The sequence below is a fragment of the Drosophila melanogaster genome, chromosome 3L (genome assembly GCF_000001215.4).
Source record: "Drosophila melanogaster chromosome 3L".
NCBI lineage: Eukaryota > Metazoa > Arthropoda > Insecta > Diptera > Drosophilidae > Drosophila > Drosophila melanogaster.
The window spans coordinates 10095747-10116016 of NT_037436.4; the positions used below are offsets into that span (position 1 = coordinate 10095747).

A 20270-nucleotide genomic window follows, 5' to 3' on the forward strand; every position below is an offset into this window, starting at 1 on the left:
AGTGAGTATCGTTATGTGGAGGAATACAGAGGCCTTAGACCTCTTGCACTTTAATAGTAGATTTATTAATCTATAATTCCTTTGAACATTAAAAGCGGAAGTTAACGAATTTATTGAACTGCTCCTGGGCACCTTGCAAGGTCATCCTCCTTGTCTCCGGCAGTGTAAGGACTCCGAGAATCACTCCCGCCAGGTACATGGCTCCCATGATGTAGAAGTAGTTGTAGCCTTGTCCAAAATTGAAGTCACAAACATTTATGATGAGGAAGACAAATATTTCGGTGATGAAAGTTAAACCGATAAAGTGTTGCTTAACTCCCATGGGATATGCCTCCGTCAGGTAGGCCGAGTTGGATGAGAAGGCCATACCGGCAAAGAACTCGAAAATCATTATCAAGACGGTCACTTGGCTCATATACGTATATACATTGTACTGTGAACCCACGGCAAACGACAAGCCGCAGCTTACGAGCAGGCCAAAGACCGCAGGCTTCTTTCGGCCCAAGGACTCCATGCAAAAGGATGGGATTAGGGATCCCAACCAACGGCAAAAGGCTAATCCTATGTACCAGGAGCTCGCATTTCTTAAATCATTGGAGACTAAGATCGCAACGACATAAGTGATGATCACAAAGCTGGAGATGCTCATAGCATTCAGGGCGCGCAGGTATGCAAGTCGCATGAAGGTGGGCAGCGCTTTGGAAATGCTTTCACTCTTTGACATATTCTTGTTGTAGGCCAAGTAGCGTTTGTGCTCCGCCAGAAGCTCGTAAGTTTCCTCGGTTAGCACCGCAGGCTTTTGTAGCCGACGCAGTGCGTCAATGGCCGCCTGTTCTTCGTTATTGGCCAGCATTAGAACCGGCGATTCGATGGTAAAAAATGAGCCCATAATAAGGGCCAAAACGCCGTAGATTGTGCTCAGCACTCCTTTCATATTCTCGGACGTAAAATCATTGTATGTCATATACGAAGAATATGTCCAATTTGACACATAAAGGATCTGAAGAAGTATACCGGTTCCAAAGCACAATTGCTCCAAGGTGGCACTGGCCTTGCCCCTCAAATAGGGAACCGAGATCTCTCCGACCAACGCCATAAATGGGGCAAATACCAGACCATTGGCAATACCATCTAGGTAACAAGCTGCCGTGGTTCCAGCTCCATTATTGTGGGTGCAGGCAATAACCAATCCACCGACGGTCACCAACACTGAAGAAAATTGCTGTGCGTAAAAGGAATTGATTAATAAAAACTTAAAGTGCCAACAGGCTTCCTCCGCTTACCAGAATATATTTTTTGGCCACCTTGTTGGTCAGCGCCATCGTAACCAAAGCTCCAATAATGGCGCCTATGAACCAGGCAATGTAATTGTGCTTGGTGGTTTGGTAATAGATTGGTCCTTGGAAGCCAATCGCCCACGCTATGTTCATACCTCCAGAGATAAAGATGAGACCAGCTGAAAGAGTATCAAATATATAGATTTAAGTCTGTCGAAGGATTGGTGTCAAATTTTAATCTTTTCAGTTAAATATTCATAACCACGTTGCCGTTTTGGCCAAAATAAGTAGGCGTCTTTACAATCTTCCTGAGATCACGACGTTTATACGGACAGGTTCTGATCTTGAACTAGAAAGTACATATTTTTCGGGTCGAAACTTTTTTTTATAAACTACAACTACGAAACTAATTTTTATTAAATTTTTAACGAATCTATTTAGTTGTAAAAATATACCTAAGTATTTTCAATCGATTAGGGTTGTACAACATCTTCACAAATGGTTTTAATGGAAACATAAGTCACTGGTATAAGCCGTTCGATTATCGTAGTACTAAAATAATTAAATTCGAATGCTTGGCTACTAGCACTTACGTCATCGTCATCATAATCTACTTGGGCTCTAGAAAAAGATTCATACTTCCAACACTCGAGATTAGATTAACCTCGTGGTGAACAACTACTCATCAGTAGGTGACTAAGCTGATCGATCTAATGAACTGAACTCACCTGCGCCCACAGCATTGGATTGAGGTTTGTTCTTTTGGTTGCGCTGAAAGCATCCTCCTGGTGGATCCACTCTGGTGTGTGGATCCCGCGGTGGCATTGGCGGTGGTTGTGGTCCGTATGTCTCCGCCGGTGTGATGTGTTGCGGCTGCCCTGGCTGAGGGTATCCTGGCTGTGACGCTGGTTGTGGATATCCCGGCTGTCCTTGTGGTGGATAAAAGCCTATTGGCGCTGGATACTTGTCGTTTTGCATGGCCAACGGCGGTGGGGCAAACTTATCGTTCTGAATTTCCGATCGCTTTATATCTATTTCACTCTATTGCGAAGACAAACTGCTCCGGTAGAGGTCGATTTGAAACTGGCTAATACGGGGGCTGGCCAAATGATATTTATGTGCACTGCTATCGAGCCTTGCCCAACTGATAATCAAGTGCGGATTCAATCCCTTATCACTAGGGGGCGGCATCTATTTCAGTAAATGCTTCAAAACTTAATATACGCGTGCCCGATAAGGACGATTATCGCAATGTTTGTGAATAATACTTTATGATGTACATATGTGGTATATAAAACTCTCTACAGATCACAGCCCTTTTGATTCATTCGACGTAATTAAAGAACCGGAGAACGGGTCTTCCCCTGCTTTTTCTGTTGGTATGACTGATCATAGTTATTAGGCCTGATTCATACTTTTTATACTCGCCATATAGTTATTAAAAAGTGGTTTAATTGCTCAGATAAGAATTTTAAGAGAATATTTTCTATTTAAAGTTCATGGATTAATTTTTAATTAATAAAAAGATAAAACGGAAAAAATAAAGAAAAGATAAGGTATAATTTTTTTATATCCTTTATTTCCCACTTTTGTTGAGTACTTAATGCCATACATTTGTCGTATAATATCATATAAATATGTATTTGCTGATATTGATTGTTTCTGGGAATTTATTTTTGGTTTTATTTGTTGGCAATACTAAAAAGGAAGTAATTAAGAAAAAATAAGTCATTATAAGGTATATTATCAGCGTGATTTGTTTTCTTTATCATTATATCTTTTATTGAATCACCAGAAAGGCACACCTGTATTGTTTTTTCTGGCTCAAGGTCAAGGTCACTTTTTTTTTGTTTTTAGAAAATTATTGCGGCTTCGTCTGCCAGTAGTATTGAAGCATATCATGAAGATATTCCAAATTCAGAATTCAGAAATAAGCCAGAATGTTTAGCCTGAATTACCACGTTTCGACCAGTCTAGATAAGATTATTGTTTCGGGAATCACCAACCTGATTCCCAGGTGCTTGGCCTCAATTTGTTTTACTTCCTGAAACTGTGGTCATAGATTCTGTCAGATTTTTTTTGGGTCCATTCGACTCATGGATATTGTACTTCTACATATATCCTCATTTGTTTGTGATCAATACTAAACCACTCAACCAATCAACACTCAGCGGCTGTGCAAATAGTTTATGTAATTGGGCATTATCGCACCTGATTAAAAATATCGTATCAAAAATTACAAATAAACTACTACTACTTTAATGCGCTTTAACAAAATACATTCTTAATTGTTGTTACATATAAACATTTATTTTCCCCCTACCCACTTATACCTAAAAATCCTTGTTGAACCACTTTGAAAACTTGAGCTGTGCTTCTGCCAAAGTAACTAGTCTAGTTTCGGGCAGGCAGAAGATTCCGAGAAGAAAACACACCATGGAAAGTGCTCCCATGGAGTGAAAGTATGCTGTTATTTCTGCGATCGATGGTAAAAAGCTACAGAGGAGCAGTCGTGCGGCTTGTTCCATTATGTATACCACAGCCACCATATGTGGTTTCATTAGTAGAGGAAAGCCTTCAGTGAGGTAAACCGCCGATGCACATTGTCCCAGTCCCTCGAAGAATTGGAGACTGAAAAGCATCACCAGGGCGGTGATCATATGAGGAGTTCGGCCAAATAAGTTGGCATATGCGATGGCAAAGGCTCCGGTGGAAAAGATTCCGAAAAGGGTCGGTTTCTTACGGCCTGTGGTGTCCATCAAAAGCACCGCAAAAAAGCATCCGCCCCACCGGAGCAGCCCGAAAACCACAAAAGGCCATGCATACAAGCAGCTGACCAACTGATTACCGGTTTCATAGAGAGCACTGCATATGATGGAGTTCAGGGACAGGACTCCCAACAATCGAAGGGCCAAAAGCTTAAGAACCGATGGATACCCTTTCTGCAGACTCGATCCTAAACACATTTCCCTGTTGTCGGCCACATACTGTTTGTGTTCATCCAATCTCAGTAGCATTTCACTGGTCACCATATATGGCCTTTGAAGGTGTCTCAGGGCAACCAACGCCCTCTGTTCACTGGATCGCATCAACAGGTGGACAGGTGACTCCACACAGAGGGTTAGGGCCAAAGCCAGGGCTATAACTCCGTAGACTATGGATAGCACTCCATGCACCTGATCCGCCACAATGGCCACGTTCCAGTCCACTTGCCACACGGCCGTGTAGATTAGCTGCAACAGGATGCCGGTGTTGAAGCTGAGCTGCTCCACCGTGGAGGCCAAAAGTCCACGGATCTCGTTAACAGAAATCTCACCCACAGTACTTAGGGCGGGAACAAATACCAGACCATTGGCCAATCCATCTAGATACCGGGCGGCTATAATGGCACCTGGACACTCTGGCCAAGCCAGGAACAGTATTCCGGATGCAATAACCAAGATGGAGCTAAAAATCTGCAATGGCAAGCGTGTTCATATTAACTAGCTTATCAGCTTAATGTATAAACAAAAGTTTCTTAAGAAGTTCCCTTTAAATATTTTTCCCCGGTATACTCACATAAATGGGCTGCTGTGGCAGTCGGTGAGTATAAAATGCTCCAAAAAGGGCTCCAAGCACTGCAGTTGCATACCAGGCGATTTGCATGTGCACGGTCCGCAGAAGTTGATCCCGATGGGCGGAGTGAACGGCGAATCCGGCTCCCCATGCCAAACTCATTCCTCCAGAGATTAGGATGAAGGATGCTGATCCGAGCGCGGTCCATTGGGAGTGGTTCTTGTGGCCCAAACGAAGAAAGGTGGCCTTTTCGGTGGTCGCAAGCGAATCCTCGGGCGGCGGCTCACACTTCTTGGGTGACATTTCCGATTCATTTACGCGGTGTCGAAACTATCCACTTCTATTTATAAGGGTTCGAGATGGGATCGTTTATCAGCTTATCTCACCGCACATCCATAAACATAACTGTGGTTATGGCCGTGACCATAAAGTCATCGACAGTAGCACCACCCCATCAATCCAAACAGCAAAAATCAATATGCTTCTCCACGCAGTGAGGTGAAGAGTTTTAATTAACAAAATTTCGGCTGAAATAAATCATCGACGGAGAGTGTAAGCGATAGCTAATCAAATTTTGCTTATAGTAGTAAATAATTGGGGGTTAGTTTACACACATGTCTGGGGCTAGATGCGATATGGATATGTCACTTTGCAGAATAATGGCATACTGCTGAATTTAATTGGGTGTTATGGCAGAGATGAAGGAAACTTTGTGGGTTTCATTACGAAAAAGCTGAGCTTACGAAACGTTACGTAAATAATTTCTTTTGGGCAGAGCTAATCAATCTACTTGTACACAGAAGCCACATGAGCAGTAATTTCAGATTGCGGGAACAAGCTCAATTTTGAATTATTTATTTAAATTTAATTAACTGTTTATTTCTTTTATAAAAAATAACTCTTGTTTATGCAAGTATGTTTTCTAATTATTCTGTGAAGTACACTTAGGTATAAAATAATAATTTGACAATACGCTTATTTGTTAATTGATTGCCGAATTTCAATTGACGTGCTTATCTTGCCTTTTTTATCTGAACATTATGGCTCAAAAATATTATTGATATATGTAATGATTTATAATTCTTACGTATTGAACTTACTAATTACTATTTAAGTTTTCAATTGGATAACATTCAACTTTAAATTCCTAGCTGCCCCAGTGAATATTACCAGCTTATATCACAATGTTCTGGCGACATTTGCATCAATTTTCGGCAACAGTTTCGTGGCTAAGCGAAAATTTCTGCCGACTGGCAAGAAAATGGGGAAAACCCAGTACCAGTCTCCAATTTGCAGTATGTCTGCCACTGCATTGCGGCAGGCATATTAACTCCGGCTGGCAGATTAAACACGGCCACGACCATTGGCAATATCATTGCATTTGCCGCCTGGTTTATGGGCTGCATTACTGTTTGCGACTGCCGGAGCACCGGACTCGTGCGTATACCCAAAAAAAAAAAAAAAAGCCGGCAACAAATACTCAGGCACTCAGGCGCACACAAACACAAACGGCCACATCTACATAAAGAAAGGTGGAAAATGGCGCAGAAACTTTTATCGCAGACGCTTTTCCCGGCATTTGTGCCTGCCATTCCAGCGATTTCCTGGACAAGAAGGGATAGTTTTCGAACCGAACTTGCTAGCAAGTTGGCGATAGTGTTTGACTATGTGCGCACACCTTTGGCTGGCGTTAAAATAAATTTAATTTTATCGCTACATAAATACCGACTGGCAAGGGGGCAGAGAGGCCTGTGAGATCCTTTGGAGTTTCCTTGGAGTTCGTAGGAACTGCCAAGTGACACATCCGGCTGCCTGCAGGCGATAAATTCACGAGGCATACTTGGAAGTCTCGTTACCATCGACTGGATTTTTCACCCACATTTTAATTAGAGCAAGCCCATCCGTCGATCATTCGAATGGGGCAACACTTTTATGACCACTTGGGCGAAAATATAAATAAATGTTATATTGATCTGTTGCCATTTTATGGCCCAACACAAAATGGGCAATTTTCCATTTTTTCCCGCCCGCCTTTTCAAAGATTTACGAGCTCCGTGCCAAAAGAGGAAATGGAAACGAAAATTGTATAACATAAACTTGGCTAGAAACAAAAGCCAAGTGGGCTCGCATCGTGCAGTAAATTCTCTCTGCTTCTACGAAATTTTTAAAATGAGAGAGAAAACAGACTGGTTGTGTGGCAAGGAAATTTGCGGCGGCTGTTGTTCGTCATATTGCGCATACGCCGCGTGTGCACACGTAATTTAAAATGCATATTATGACAGCCTTATGATGCGGTGACTGCAGAGGATACACACATGAGCCGGCCCAAGACAAAGCCCCATTCAATTAGGGGAAAGTTGAGGACGCGCAAGGAAAAGTGTTGCCAAGGACAAGGCCTCACCTGCTGGCTTAAGGGGTTCCTTCAAGTTTAGCCAACTTTTCAGTAAATATTTCCCCAGAAACTTTGACTTTGGCCCATCGATGTTCGATGTTCGTGTCCATTGAATCGCATAGCCTTCGGGCCCTCAGCCTGCCATAAGCAATAAATCCCCAGTTAATGTAGTGAAATAATAGAGTTTTTCTTACTGCATGTTTACCCAACTTGTAGTGCTTTGTTTTTTCTGGAGATTTACTGACGGCCTCTCGGAAATTATGTTTATGCAAATTTCAATAAAATGTCAAGGAAACCGGGGCACAAATTAATTTATCGGTGCGTGCGAGGATGAGTCACAAATCCTGATTAACTTCTGGCCCGAAATAAAGAAGACAACAAATGTGCACTTTACCCAAAGCCAGAAAGACAAAACAATTGCTGCGGCACACACAGCTCTTATATTAATATATGGTGTATATATCCCGACGAGTCCTTGTGTCGCTTAATGCAAGCTAATAAATTTCAGCGACATTTGTACCTTTTGTTTGGGTCGGGGGCGTGGCACACTTTCATTGTTAACACGAGGCGGAGGCGTCACAAATTCCCAGCTTTTTTTTCTGCCTTTGTCCCTTCCAGCGGAACGTCGACGAGTCCGACGTCACGAGTCTGGCAAAGATGCCTGAAAAATGGCTACAATTCATTCGCAACAGCAGCTGGAGCTGGGAAGACCGAAAAATGTAGCCGGAGTAGCGGAAAAATGCCTTGGAAAGCTGCAGTTTCTTGCGGCAGGACCTCTGAAATTTAGTTGTTGGATCGGTCCGTTCAAGCAAGTGATTTGTTTTGCTTCGTTTGGCAACAAATCAGAAGATAAACGACATCGATTGCGGCCAACGACATGGTTTCCGGGCCCAAAAAGGATTCGCCAGCCGCAAATTATGAGTCCTGCTCGATTTTATATATACTCGTATATAAATGAAAATCCCTCAATATACCTGTATGTAAGTACGAACTTAAACGAAACATTGTTTGCTATTAAAATTGCATTATGTTTGCAGAGAGTGCCAAACAATTTTGGTAATTTTTTTTTTTTGCAAAGTGCTTCTTTTTGTTGCACCTGTCCTGATGGCAATCGTATATTTTATTTGTCCCCTGCCATGGGGCATTTCATTTGCTGCATTGCACAACCGACCGAATGGAACGTTATAGTTTTCGCAAAATAATTGAAAACAATTTGGATTTTAATTATTCACAGCCCTCGAATGAGAGAGTGAATAGTGAATGAATATTTATGCGGCGAGTATGCTGCACAATTCGAGGTCAATGATCTTTGGTTAAGTCCTGAACTTGATTCATTTAAACAAACTCAAATAATAACAATAACAAAAGCTTTGGGCCATAAAGGTTGATAAACTTAACGCGAGATATGTACAAAATGTAAATGAGTTTGGTAGCCTCTTTTGATAGCTGAGACACCATTTTACGCGCTCATATGGCTAATCTAATTAAATTTTGTGTTTTCGCTGGAATACAAGACATTTACAATGTTAATTTAGCGGCGTATCTTAGTTGTCGCGATGGCTTTCACTTTTAACGAGCCACTCAAACTCGAAGTTGGCGTAGTATCCTGGGATAATAACTTTTATCACACCTGCCATAAAGCTGGCCCACACTAATGGCCATGGCCCACAGCAGTGGCAGGGGCCATAAATCAATCATAATTGTCCTTGTTAACTGCAATCATGAATATTTCCTCGGCGTGTGCATAAAGCAAATGACAGTCATGCCATATACATAACGCCACATACACACACTAACCCACACACGCACACACTCAAACACATAACGTAACATCACCATTCCCTGTGAATATCCTTCGACAGGAATTCCATACGCGTGTGGATTTTGGGCCTAATTGCTGCTGCTGCCCTAGCTGCTGCTTCGAATTCGAATTTTGGCAATGGACCCCTGAATTAGGCCCGCTGAAAGATTGCATCAAATGAGGTTTAATTAATTTTCAGACCCACACCCGAAAACATCGTTTGACAGCAGGATGGCAGGACAGCGGAGAGTAGGAAGCAGGGGGCCATTGTGTTCGGCCACGCCCCTTGTTTGCTTTAGTTAATTGATTTTCTTTCAGTGCGTTCCATTTGCATAACAATCCCGACTGCTGCCCTTCCGAATCAAAAGTGGAATGCGGAAAGTGGAAAAGCGAGCGGCGAAAAGTGAAAGCGGTCAAAAGCCACCAAAACAGTCGTTGGTCAACAGTTGCGGGCTTTTTCGTTTTTGTTCGATGTCGGACTAGACAGCAACTAAAACTGAAATTAGAACCCATCGAAATTGCCATTGGCACACTTAAATACGGGTTCAGTTTAAATGGCGTTTTTTCCATGCTTTTCCCTGGAAAAACCAATAAAAATGTCCCTAATAGTTGGCGATTTAAATTGAAGGAATGCGCTGATAAACTTAAGTGCTTTCTAAGTGGTTAAATTATAGAATTACAGTTTTAATAAGTCTTGACTGGTGGAACGAGAAGTTATATCAAGACAAAATATTTGTACCTACTTATGAAATTAATTACTTTATAAATATTTAATAAGTTGAAGTTTTCCACGCTCTGTGGGTTTTACTTTCTTTATTAAAATTGAATAAATGTGAATTTTCTGTATAGTTGGTGCACTTAATTGTTATGGTTTTCTCAACTTTCAAACAATATACCTACAGCTGCCCACAAACAATTTAGCTACAGAATGGTAAATATGGTATCTTGTAGTAACAAGATAATTTCTTAAAACTTTAGAAGTTCTCCTTAACTTTGCTGAGTAAATGAATGGGTTAATCAGTCCGCTGTGCATGACATTTCAGACACGCCTACGCATCCTTCATCCTGTGCAGAGATGTGCGTCCAAAAAGGACTCGTGCACGTACGCAAGGCCACGATTTGCAGCTCATTAGCAGCCACAGAGTCGACACATGTCCGAACTGCTAAGCGGGCTCTAAATCACTGACACGGCGCCGGGTCTTCGATTCCGTTGGCCGGCTCAATTAGTCAACAATTACCAGCGACAATCCGAACTGGCCAGGACATCGGCCAGTTGCGTTGAGCTACGGAAGACGGGTCGTCCAGGACACGGGCGCACTAAATGCCAGAAGGAGCGGCTGTCTGTCGCGGGTCATCTCTGCCGGTGGCTAATGGCTTATGAGTAGTCACGTGCCCGGGTTGCCAACGTACATCGTACTCATTGCCTGTCGGGCAGCGGCAGCTCCTTTCACTCGCATTGTTTTGCCATGTGAGTGAGTCACGCCAACTTTTCAGCGTAATTTTGAATAATTATACAACAATTACAAGATTCTGCTAACGGCTTTGTTCACTTATAAAAAATAACAATAAAATACATATATAATTAAAAAAATAATTTCAAAAATTTTAACTATAGAAAAATGGGTGTAATTAAAATAAATGAACTCCCTATATTAAGAAGAAAAAGATATCACATTGCTAGAATTATTATATTATTTTATATTATTATATTAATAATCATTTTGTATTAATATTTCTATATTTTTTTTGGTCTCCTGTAAAATGTATTAAAAACATTTAATATTTGAGTGCAGCCTGGATGAATGAGTGAAGGTGAATGCGTGCCAGTGTACCGCTTAGTGGTTTCAGGACCTGTTCCCGCACATCCTGGCACATCCTGGCACATCCTGCCAGACGCCGGCCGCAGCTTATGCCAGTATTATTTCCGTGTTAATAAAGTCAAGTGAATGCGCTTAATCAACACATGGTGAGAGGCATGGGTTTCTGAAAAAAAAGGATGCGCCCAACCTCCTGCCACTTGCAAAAATGCACGCCTACACAGGGTTATTTTTTCTCAAGAAAAATTAATTAAATAAACTCGTAAACTTTTGGACTCAGCGAAAAGAGAAAAGCGGACTTTTGCATATCCCTAACAAATTTTTCTGTTTCATTTTGTTCAGGATTTTTATTCGGCTTTTGGCTTGTTTTGTTTGTATTTTATACCCGTCAAAAGCCGAAAAACGCGTCAGGCTGAAAAGCCAAACTCATTGCCATTAAAAACGCATTATCCTTTGTGCCTTTTTATGACTTTTCATTTGAAGAGCCGGTGTAGAGGTCCCTGGGTGCTGGTTGCGTGTTTATTTGCTGTCGAGCCGTAAAAGGAACTCAATATGATAATGCATACATCCAGCTGGGTGAGATATTACTCCAAGGACCATATACATTCGGATAAATCTAATGAAGAGCAATCGCATAACTCAAGGGGCACAAATTCTGCGAAAGACAACATTTAAAAGCCGCTTGCCAAAAACAGAAGGCAATTCGCCTAAGAAAATGTAGCAATATTTACACAGACAAGATGAAATCTAGAAAAAATGAAGGAGAGACGGTTATTGTTGTATTTCAAGTGGGATTTGCCAATTTAGGCGCCTCTCTTGCGATTGTCTGCCAAAAAAAAGGCTTACATTGGGATTTTTATTTGATTGCTCAAATGAAAGCGGAAAGCCAAACGGAAAATTGCTTTGAATCCGAGAGGAATGTTTGCCCTCGGGGCGCTAAGGAGTGAGAATAACTGGAGTATAATCATTTACATTGATGCCCGAAATGGGATGCCATCGAGAATTGAATTATCCGCCGGGAAAGGGGATTCACTCAAGGGTGTCGTCGAATCATAGTTCCCTGATAACAGTTGACTGCTTAATGCAGTCGAGTGCACGTGCTTGAGTTGCATTAAATCGGCCATCGGCTATCTAATCTCGCGGAATATATTCTATGAAGCAATATATTCAAAAGTTAAGCACTAGAAATATTTATGATGCACTGCAAATTAAATGCTATAAAGAACTTACAATCTTTGTAATATTAGGTATCCAATAAGGCTCAAGTTTATTGCTATACTATTTCATCTGCTTAAGGATCCCAAACTAAAAATCATTCTACGTATGGATATTCCATTAAACTGACTCCCTTTTCAAAGGGGGTAAATAATCCGAGCCCTTTTGACTTCTGCCGTCATCTGGCCAAAAGGGTTCCCAAAAATATTCGGGATGGGCGGTTTCGGGTCCCTTTTAGATTACTGTTCCCATTGTAGTTTGTGTATTTATGCCAAATATTCGTTTCGGGGTCGTGGCACGTGCATTGAACCCAGAAAATTAAAAACAGCATAAGTAATGGCACTGGCACTCAGGGGTCCTCCCTGAGAAATGAGGGGGAAATGAAAATTAATCGACAACGCATATGAATTTATAATAATAAAAGTAAAAAACACCGGCTAGCGGGAGCATTTTCTGCAGCTGACTATCAAATAAATTCGCCACAAAAAAAAGCGAAAAAGAGGGCCAAGACGCCGTTTCCATTCATAATTCACAAGCATAAATTGTGCGAGGAACAGGTGGCGGGACAAGGGTTAAGGGTTGCGGGCTAAGGGTTAAGGTTTGGGGGTATGCTAGCTGAGGTGGCTTGCTTTTGGCAGACGTGTGTTAACGTGCCACGTAAATTCTGGCTAACGATGCACTTTGCACTGGCAATTCCACCTGTGCTGCCACAATCAAGTGCAATTCATTTTGGCCACGTCGGCGGGATCTGGACTGGCTACGCAGGCTCATGGAGTCCTTTCAACTTAAAGCCTCTAGGACACTTTACATTGGTCTCGAAACTATGCACCTTTCTTTCATCTCTCATTTGATGTTTGGGTTATTTTTCAGTGATGTTTTTCTGCTGGACTCCACCTAAGTAAATAATTTATTTTATAAATTCCCAAGTAGGATTAACACGGCAATATGCAGATTCGTTCAGCTCAACCCGAAAAAAAAGGGTCAAGGGAAATTTGGGTCCTGTAAATGGACCTTGGGTCAGTTTGTCTGCAGGATTAACAGTTTTTCCGTGCTAAGCCTACGTATATTTATATAGTTCAAATGGCTGCAACTTTTTGTATGGGTTGCTGTTGTTGCTGCCTCCTGTCAACTCAACGGGAAATTAAATTGAGTCTGTTTCCTTATAAATGGAAAAACATTTTCGGGCACTTGGCAAGACATTAGTCCAAACATGGGCAAAGTTCGCACACACACACTCACACTCAGATTTGAACATGCAAATTTGTTTTGTCTGTTGACAATTATTGAGCAGATGACAAATGTTGCCCGAGGCATAGGAGCAAAATTTTTGAGACTTTCGTGCGATAAAGGGAATGTTAGGGAGTGATGGATTGACTTGCCAACTTCGGACTGGAACTTGGGTCAATGCGCGCAGTTTATATAAGCTGAAGGGTCTTTATCACAACGGTCATAGGTAATGGGAATTTTCCGATTTGGAAAAACGTGTTAGGAGCCCTTATGAATAGAGTCCCATTGATAATATTGTTAAATAAATAACACTTTACAGATCAGCATGAAGTTAAATGATTTATAGCTTTGCGCACATTTACAATAGATAGAACCATCAATTTGGTAACTATTTATGCAATTCCAACACTTAAGCCTAAAATTCATATTAGCATGCCAATTATCTCATTGCCAATTAATTCGAATGCTTTTGTACGCCATCGAAAAGCACCATTTCAGTAATAACTTAAATGGCATTTATATTCGTGTTTGTTCTGCTTACGATTAAGGCATACTTTGATGTTAAGGAACCAGACGCTTCGATAAACCAAACAACAAGTGATGGGTTTCATTTCAGGCTTGCACAAACAAATGATCGTTGCATCTTATGTCAGTGGCACTGCGGCAAACAGAACAGTCATGCCAACTATTATGTACATTTTACTTACACTTCCTCGTTACACGTCCTGCAACAAGGACTCACACACATGTGCTAACTACCGAAACAATGTCTGCCCGCCTCTGCCTGTGTGTGTGTGTGTGTGTTATTGCGAGAGTGTGTGAGTGGGGAAAAACCAGTGGCAACAACAATACCGGCGATGACGATAACGATTTGCAGTTACATGTGTTTTTCACCATTTCCCGAACGAGTCTCGATTTTGGGCTGCCTGACACATTGACAGCACTGAACGAGAACGACGGACAAGAGGAGTTTGCTCGGCTAACAGATACCCTGCGCTTGACAATATCAACACGGTGACCTACATAAGCTTTTCAAACAATTGCCTAGAAACGTAGATATTTATTTAAATTATTTTAGATTTATTCTAACCTACAGGTGATTTAAAGACGTAGTAATGACCTCATTGTCTGACTGGTTATCTAGAACAAGCTTAGATCTAGTACTTTTAGCTGAGAGCCCTAATGAATTACAACATATATATAAACTTATGCCATCGAAGTAACGGCTGTAAGAGTGAGTGAGTTGACGATGTGAGTGAGTGGGAAAGCAAACGCTGGCAACTTTACGATAGCGTTAAATTAGACATCAACTTGGCAAAGTACACACACAGTGACACACACTTGCAGGGCCACAAACAACAACATTGATAGCTCGTCTGATGCCGTTGGCCTGGGCTCATCAAAGGCGGTATGCCAACTACACTGGAATTACACGGTATTTAAACAGCAAAAAACTATTAAGTTACTGTTAAGCTTGTTATGTTCATTATATATATTCAATTATAGCAAACAATTTGATTGAACTGCAGTTCAATTTTTAAACCTTAATATTCTTAATATGTAAGTATATGTAAGTAGTGAAGAGTAGAGATAGCTGACTTTAATTTGTAATAAAATTAAATTTATTAATTTCTCACCCCTTTCTCGCAGTGCATGCTGGCATGCGGCGGCACAGAGGCAGGAGCAAGCAGTTCGCAATCGCTATCGCTATCGCAGAGCGTCATGTTGTTCAACGCCTTGCAGCTTGCTGCAGTCGACAACGTTGCAGCAACACACAGTGGGCGTGGCTCGCCCCCGACAACGACGGGCGGCACATGTTAAAGGCCGAAGGGCGGTGGTAAAATGGGCGTCATGCGTCTGGCCACCACGCTCACCATGCTCGTTTACATGACGCAATTGCCTGGCATTCATAAGCCATTATCAGTGCCAAGTCATCGGCCAAGTCTTAGAGCAAACAATGCAGCTGCCATCCATCACCCGACTTTGGCCATAACTACTGTTCCACGGACTTTTGACTTGTGTGGGCATAGTTTGTGGTGCATAGCTATTCCAATTGCCATCGCCACTGCTTGCATAGTCTTATCATTTTCAGGACGACACAGATCTCTCGCCAAGATGTTTGACTTGCGGCAGTATATGGCTTTATATATCATACGGCTGGTGTTCAGTTATTCCATTCCATTCCGGACCCATCAAATTGGCAGCCCACGCCAATTCGTACAACTTCAGCGCCGGCAACAATTTTCAAATAGCACACTGAGCAAACCGGAAATAAACGTTTAATGCGCGATGATGGCGGTGCAGGGATGTCCTTACAAGAAATGTGTTAAAAATATTTTTAATTTATTTAAAATCTTATCTTGATCTAATAATGTACATTTTAAATAGTCTAAACTGATTTTAGACTTTTCATTACAACTGCATAACAACTTGTTAGGCAAAGTGTCTTAGAGAGCGTGAAGCTTCTAGCTAAATCACCACATATATTTTATATGCCAACCCCCCAAGAGATAACGATAATCATATGGTACACTTCGTATGCTGATATTTGCCTGAGACCAACTCACCCACTTATCAAATATGCCTGTTCTCGGCAAGCGTATAAATTTATATAGAAATAAACTTTGCCATGCGTCAAAGTCCCGTGAAATGTTTGGTTGAAATTCAAAATGAAATTCCCTGCCAAAATCGAGGGACGGGCGGAAAAAAGGTCCAGAAAGTGGCAACAGAAGCAGCATCAGCGAATAAAAACTTTTGGCTGTTTTTATAAATGTTTATTTAGCAGAAAGGAGCGTTGAAAAAAACGAGCGTTAGAAGTAGGCGGCCAGGGATGCGGGGTGAGTGGGGGCGTGGCAGAAAGGTGAATCAACAGCAACAACAATGAGTTGGCCTTTTGTTGCTGCGCGGTATTTGTCTTAAACAACGAAAGCAAAAGCGATTTTGTCGAGTCCTCTTTACGTCTGTCCCTTTTTTTTTTTGCAGGTCGCATTGTGCCTTCAACAATAATTTTGCTACTTAGACGGATTTTTCTATTTGTGTATCAACGTTTTATTTGCTGACAGGTGTAAAATTGCTTTAGTCCCGGACTTTCGCCCTGCCATTTTCCTTCAGCCAGGATCGACATTTGGCAGGACTTTTCGGTGTTTCTCGTTCTTTTTGCTTTTTCCCCTTGTTTTGTTTTATGACTTGATTTGGGGAAATGGGGAGTGAGCGCAGGATAATTGCCAGTCGCTGAGCAACAAAAGCGATTAGTTTAATAGTTGGCCATTAATGCGCTGCCTTCGATTTATATCTCATTGCCACATTACGCACACGCCATGTTGTCTGCATGGAGAGCATTAATCAATGGCGCAATGTGTAGTAGGAGCGGTAGGTAGGTACGCCTTCTCTGCTATTTTCCATAATACATATTGTTGGTTGCCCTTTCCGCGTGCCATATTCTGTGATGGCAAAAATATTTTACACATTTCTGAAGCGCCAACAACTTCAACTGCAGATGGAGAGCGAACGGCGTATCCTTCGTCCTGGTCTTGGCTCTCTCTTATTTTTTATATTTATGTGTGTGTGTGTATAGGGACTTCAGTGCCAACAATTTCTTCGTGTTTGCTCTTGCATGCACGTTCAATTTTTTCCCATTTCCTCTCCATATATCGAATATGTTTTGATAAATATGCACGACTTGAGTTTTTGAAGTACGACAACTACGTCTTGCGTTCTGGCTCGCCCGCCTTGATGTTTGCCCAATTTGATTGCTAAGAGTTTCGTTTCCCAGCCAAATGCAATTTCTAGCCAGACCCTCCAATGTGAAGATGTTGCCAACTTTTGCGTGTAATGACCATATCAATACATGGCTAGGGTATCGATTTTACAGATGCTATGTAAAAAACAAAGCCCAACAATATTACTTATTTTTTTTGCAAATATTAAACAAATTTTGGAATATAGCTCTCATTTCACTTTGTTAAATTTACGGTGGATTTCCTTTGTGTGCCATAGACTTTATCCACTAAAGCGGCACTCACAAATTATGAACCAATAAAAGAAAGCGCATAATAAAAATAAACAGAATTATGAGCTCAGCTCAATAAGCAGCGCCAAGAAGCAGCATTCGAAGCAATTTTGACTGAAATAATAAAATTAAATTAAATTCATTTCAGATTCTCAGCCACACAGCAGAAGAGCCAAAATCAGAAGCTAAGAAAAAAGGAAAACGACGAAGGCAGCGCGCTCAGTGTTTATTTAAAAAAATAAATTACGTTTTAAAAGCATCATAATTCAAGGAAAACATTACCAAGCAGGCAACCAGCCAGCCAGCCAGCAAGGAGCAAAGAGTCCTGCAGAGGAATCTCGTCTTCGCCTCGCTGGAAATTCATTAAGCATGTTATAAATGCTTTAAATTTATAAGTAATTGTACAGGTTTTATGCGGCTCGCAACGTTTTGAACGTGTTTATCATCCCAAAACTGTGAAGGGCCTTCCACGGTAATTTATTTAAGAGCCAAATAAACCGACAGAAGTCCGCAGGCAACCGTTTATCGCAAATAATTGCTGGCAAATATTTGCTTAAGTAAATCTCATTCGAGACACCCAAAATGTTGAGTTGGTTTTTGCGGTTGCTGTAGTTTTTCTAATTGAAATCCTAATAGCTAATCAAAGTCCCATCATCAAAAGCTAATGTGTTCGCTTAAAATGATTTGTTGGCTTCCACGGGCGAAAGAGAAATCGAAAGTTATCCTTAACTTTTGAATGGATAATAACATGGTTTCTGCATATATTAAGCCTATTTCTTCACTCAATTTCGAATCAAAATATCAATATTTACTTGTCCAGCAACTGACGCACACACACACACACACACACAAATGTTTGTGCCTGAGTAAACTTATCTATTTGGATTTATTATAGCTGTTGTTGTTTCTGGTTAGCTATCAAACTATTTGCTTGTTTATCGGTCTCGTATTGCGACCGTAAATAATATGCCTGATTTGCATATCGGACGGCACATTTCATTAGACAAATGTGCCTTCTCGCTCTCAGTGTAAAATTGACTAAAATGTAGGAAAATTATGATACTCTTAAATGCGAAATGAAACAGCAGAACAAATTGGAGAAATTGAAAATTGGAGTAGCACTGCTAAGTGATTTTTGATACGACTATTAATTAGCAACTTTCAGATAACTATCCATAATAATAAACGGGCAAATTGGAAGCATTTCTGATTAAGAAATTCACTTAGGCAACTTTCCTCCTCAATCATAAAAGTGCCGGGGAAGAGCATTTGATATATTCGCCCCTAAACTTTACCAAATTTATGTTGAAGTATTTCCTGAAACATTCCAGAAATTAATGGCGTTACTTTTAAAACCTTTTATGCACGTCAGCAGAAAAAAAAGGAGCCCACGCAAGGCAGAAGCTCGTAAATTTGCGAGCTATAAAAATCAATATGTTAATGGCAGAACTTGCCATGTGCTTCGCTCTATACAAATATATACAAATGTATATATGTATATATATGTGAGCGGAACCGACGAGACTGTTGAAATATAAATCCCATTGTCAACAATGGCCAGCAGCATTGACATGCGACGACGGACGACGGATGACAGTCGACAACGAACAACGGACATCGAATGAGCTAAAGAAGAATGAACATGTGCCTGGTTGGATGGGATGGGTCGATGGATGGCTGGTTAACCGGGACGAAGGACGCGACTGGAGCAAGACCGCAGAGCGAATAATAAATACAATAAGTACACATGCGGACGGACAGTCGAACTCGCTCACAGATGTGAGCACTGCACAAAACCTCATTAAAGTGTTAAATCTTTTGACAGCCCGGCGACACTGATGAAGTTGCGCCTGACGCAGTGCACAGTGGCCACCGTATGCATCAAGTGCTCTGGAGCAGTTGGGCACTTGAGCACCGGGGAGGTGGACAAAATATTGACCAAGCAAACATCCAAGGCCGGCAAAAGCCTCTTTCAATCCGGAATCGAGCCAAGGACTGTCTGCGAAATTTATGCAAACTTATGCCAGACCATCCTGTGCCCGCCCAGCCTTCAATTTAGACGAGACACTCTCGGCGTCACGGAGCGTGGGCGGCACTGCTGGCAGAACTTGGAACCAACTCAAATTGATTTATGGATATTTTTAGCTGGCGAAACGAAACGAAGTTGTAGAGTGGAGCGGAGTGGAATGGAGTGGAGTGGGAAAAGTTTAAATCGTGTTGCGTGCGAAACGCAAATATCAAAAATCGACATTCGACATTCGAGGCGTGGTCGCCAGAAACCGCTCGAAAATTATAGCTTTCAGTTTGCGCGCGAATTGTAATAAATTTAGCAAACTTATATACGCGCTCATCCCACCGACCGCCCCTTTGGCAACTCCGCATTCGGAGTCATTTTCATAAACTTCCCCTTGCAATTGCAGTTCAGCGTCCCTGTTCGGGCGCCATTACTTGGTTTTTGAGCCCCTCCTCGGGCGCCATCACTTGGCCAGACTGGAGTTATCCGCCAAACGAGCCGCAACTAGCAGAGGTCGTTAACAGCTGGCATGGCTTAAGCCAATGGCCAACGGCTGCAATGCCGCGAATCCGGCGGAACGGAAAAAAAGGAAATCAAGGAGAGGTGCAAACAACCGTGGAGCATGAAGTGCCAGGGGATATGGCGGCAGGAAGCTGCTCTGACCTCGACCATGGAATACACTGCCACGCCCCAAAGTCTCGAGGACCCGCCCGAGCGATCAAAAATATGCTAATGTTAATATGATGGTGGAAGAGCCAATGCTGGTGGATTGGAGCCAGAATGGGATAGTCGAAGGATGGGGATGGGAGAATGAGGGCAGGAGTGCTAACACGAGAATGTGTAGAATGTGGTAGGTTAGGACTCATCGAAAAAAAAATTGGATTTATTCATGTAAATGGGAGAAATGTGATACGCTTTAATGCACAATTAACTATTATGGTAATCTATAAATTTAAATTGAAT

The 20270-nt window shown here is 41.7% G+C and overlaps 3 protein-coding genes across 4 annotated transcripts in view, besides 1 other annotated feature; 1 reads left to right on the plus strand and 2 right to left on the minus strand.

The window, feature by feature from the left end:
• The window catches only part of dpr6 (defective proboscis extension response 6), a 164710-nt gene that overhangs the window by 121096 nt on the left and 23344 nt on the right, over positions 1–20270 (plus strand). Inside the window, exon 7 of one of the 2 annotated variants that reach the window (NM_001274745.1) lies at positions 17442–17742. The exons of the other annotated variant lie outside the window; for it this stretch is intronic. Coding sequence (NP_001261674.1) covers positions 17442–17482 — 41 coding nt within the window. The 3' untranslated portion in view covers positions 17483–17742. Of the gene's footprint in view, positions 1–17441; positions 17743–20270 lie in introns of those variants that run through there. 2 annotated transcript variants of the gene reach the window in all.
• On the minus strand, positions 8–2369 carry Srg2 (Sting-regulated gene 2). The gene is made up of 3 exons (NM_168396.2): positions 2006–2369; positions 1284–1456; positions 8–1222 (listed from the first exon to the last, which is right to left on the minus strand). Exons 1-3 carry the CDS (start codon positions 2253–2255, stop codon positions 89–91), a joined length of 1557 nt encoding a protein of 518 aa, NP_729590.1. The 5' UTR covers positions 2256–2369; the 3' UTR covers positions 8–88.
• Positions 1583–1612: a mobile genetic element.
• On the minus strand, positions 3611–5135 carry CG42826 (uncharacterized protein; the record flags this gene model as incomplete). The annotated part of the gene is made up of 2 exons (NM_001202150.1): positions 3611–4732; positions 4836–5135. The coding sequence occupies 2 exons, from the start codon at positions 5133–5135 to the stop codon at positions 3611–3613; spliced, it is 1422 nt and encodes a 473-aa protein (NP_001189079.1).

Bases quoted from the DNA above. Each gene is read 5' to 3' on its own strand.
- Srg2 (NM_168396.2), bottom strand. From the start codon at position 2,255: ATGCAAAACGACAAGTATCCAGCGCCAATAGGCTTTTATCCACCACAA. The intron at 1,457-2,005 runs GTGAGTTCAGTT...ATACTCTTTCAG, and splicing joins ATCCAATGCTGTGGGCGCAG to CTGGTCTCATCTTTATCTCT. The intron at 1,223-1,283 runs GTAAGCGGAGGA...TTTTACGCACAG, and splicing joins TGGCCAAAAAATATATTCTG to CAATTTTCTTCAGTGTTGGT.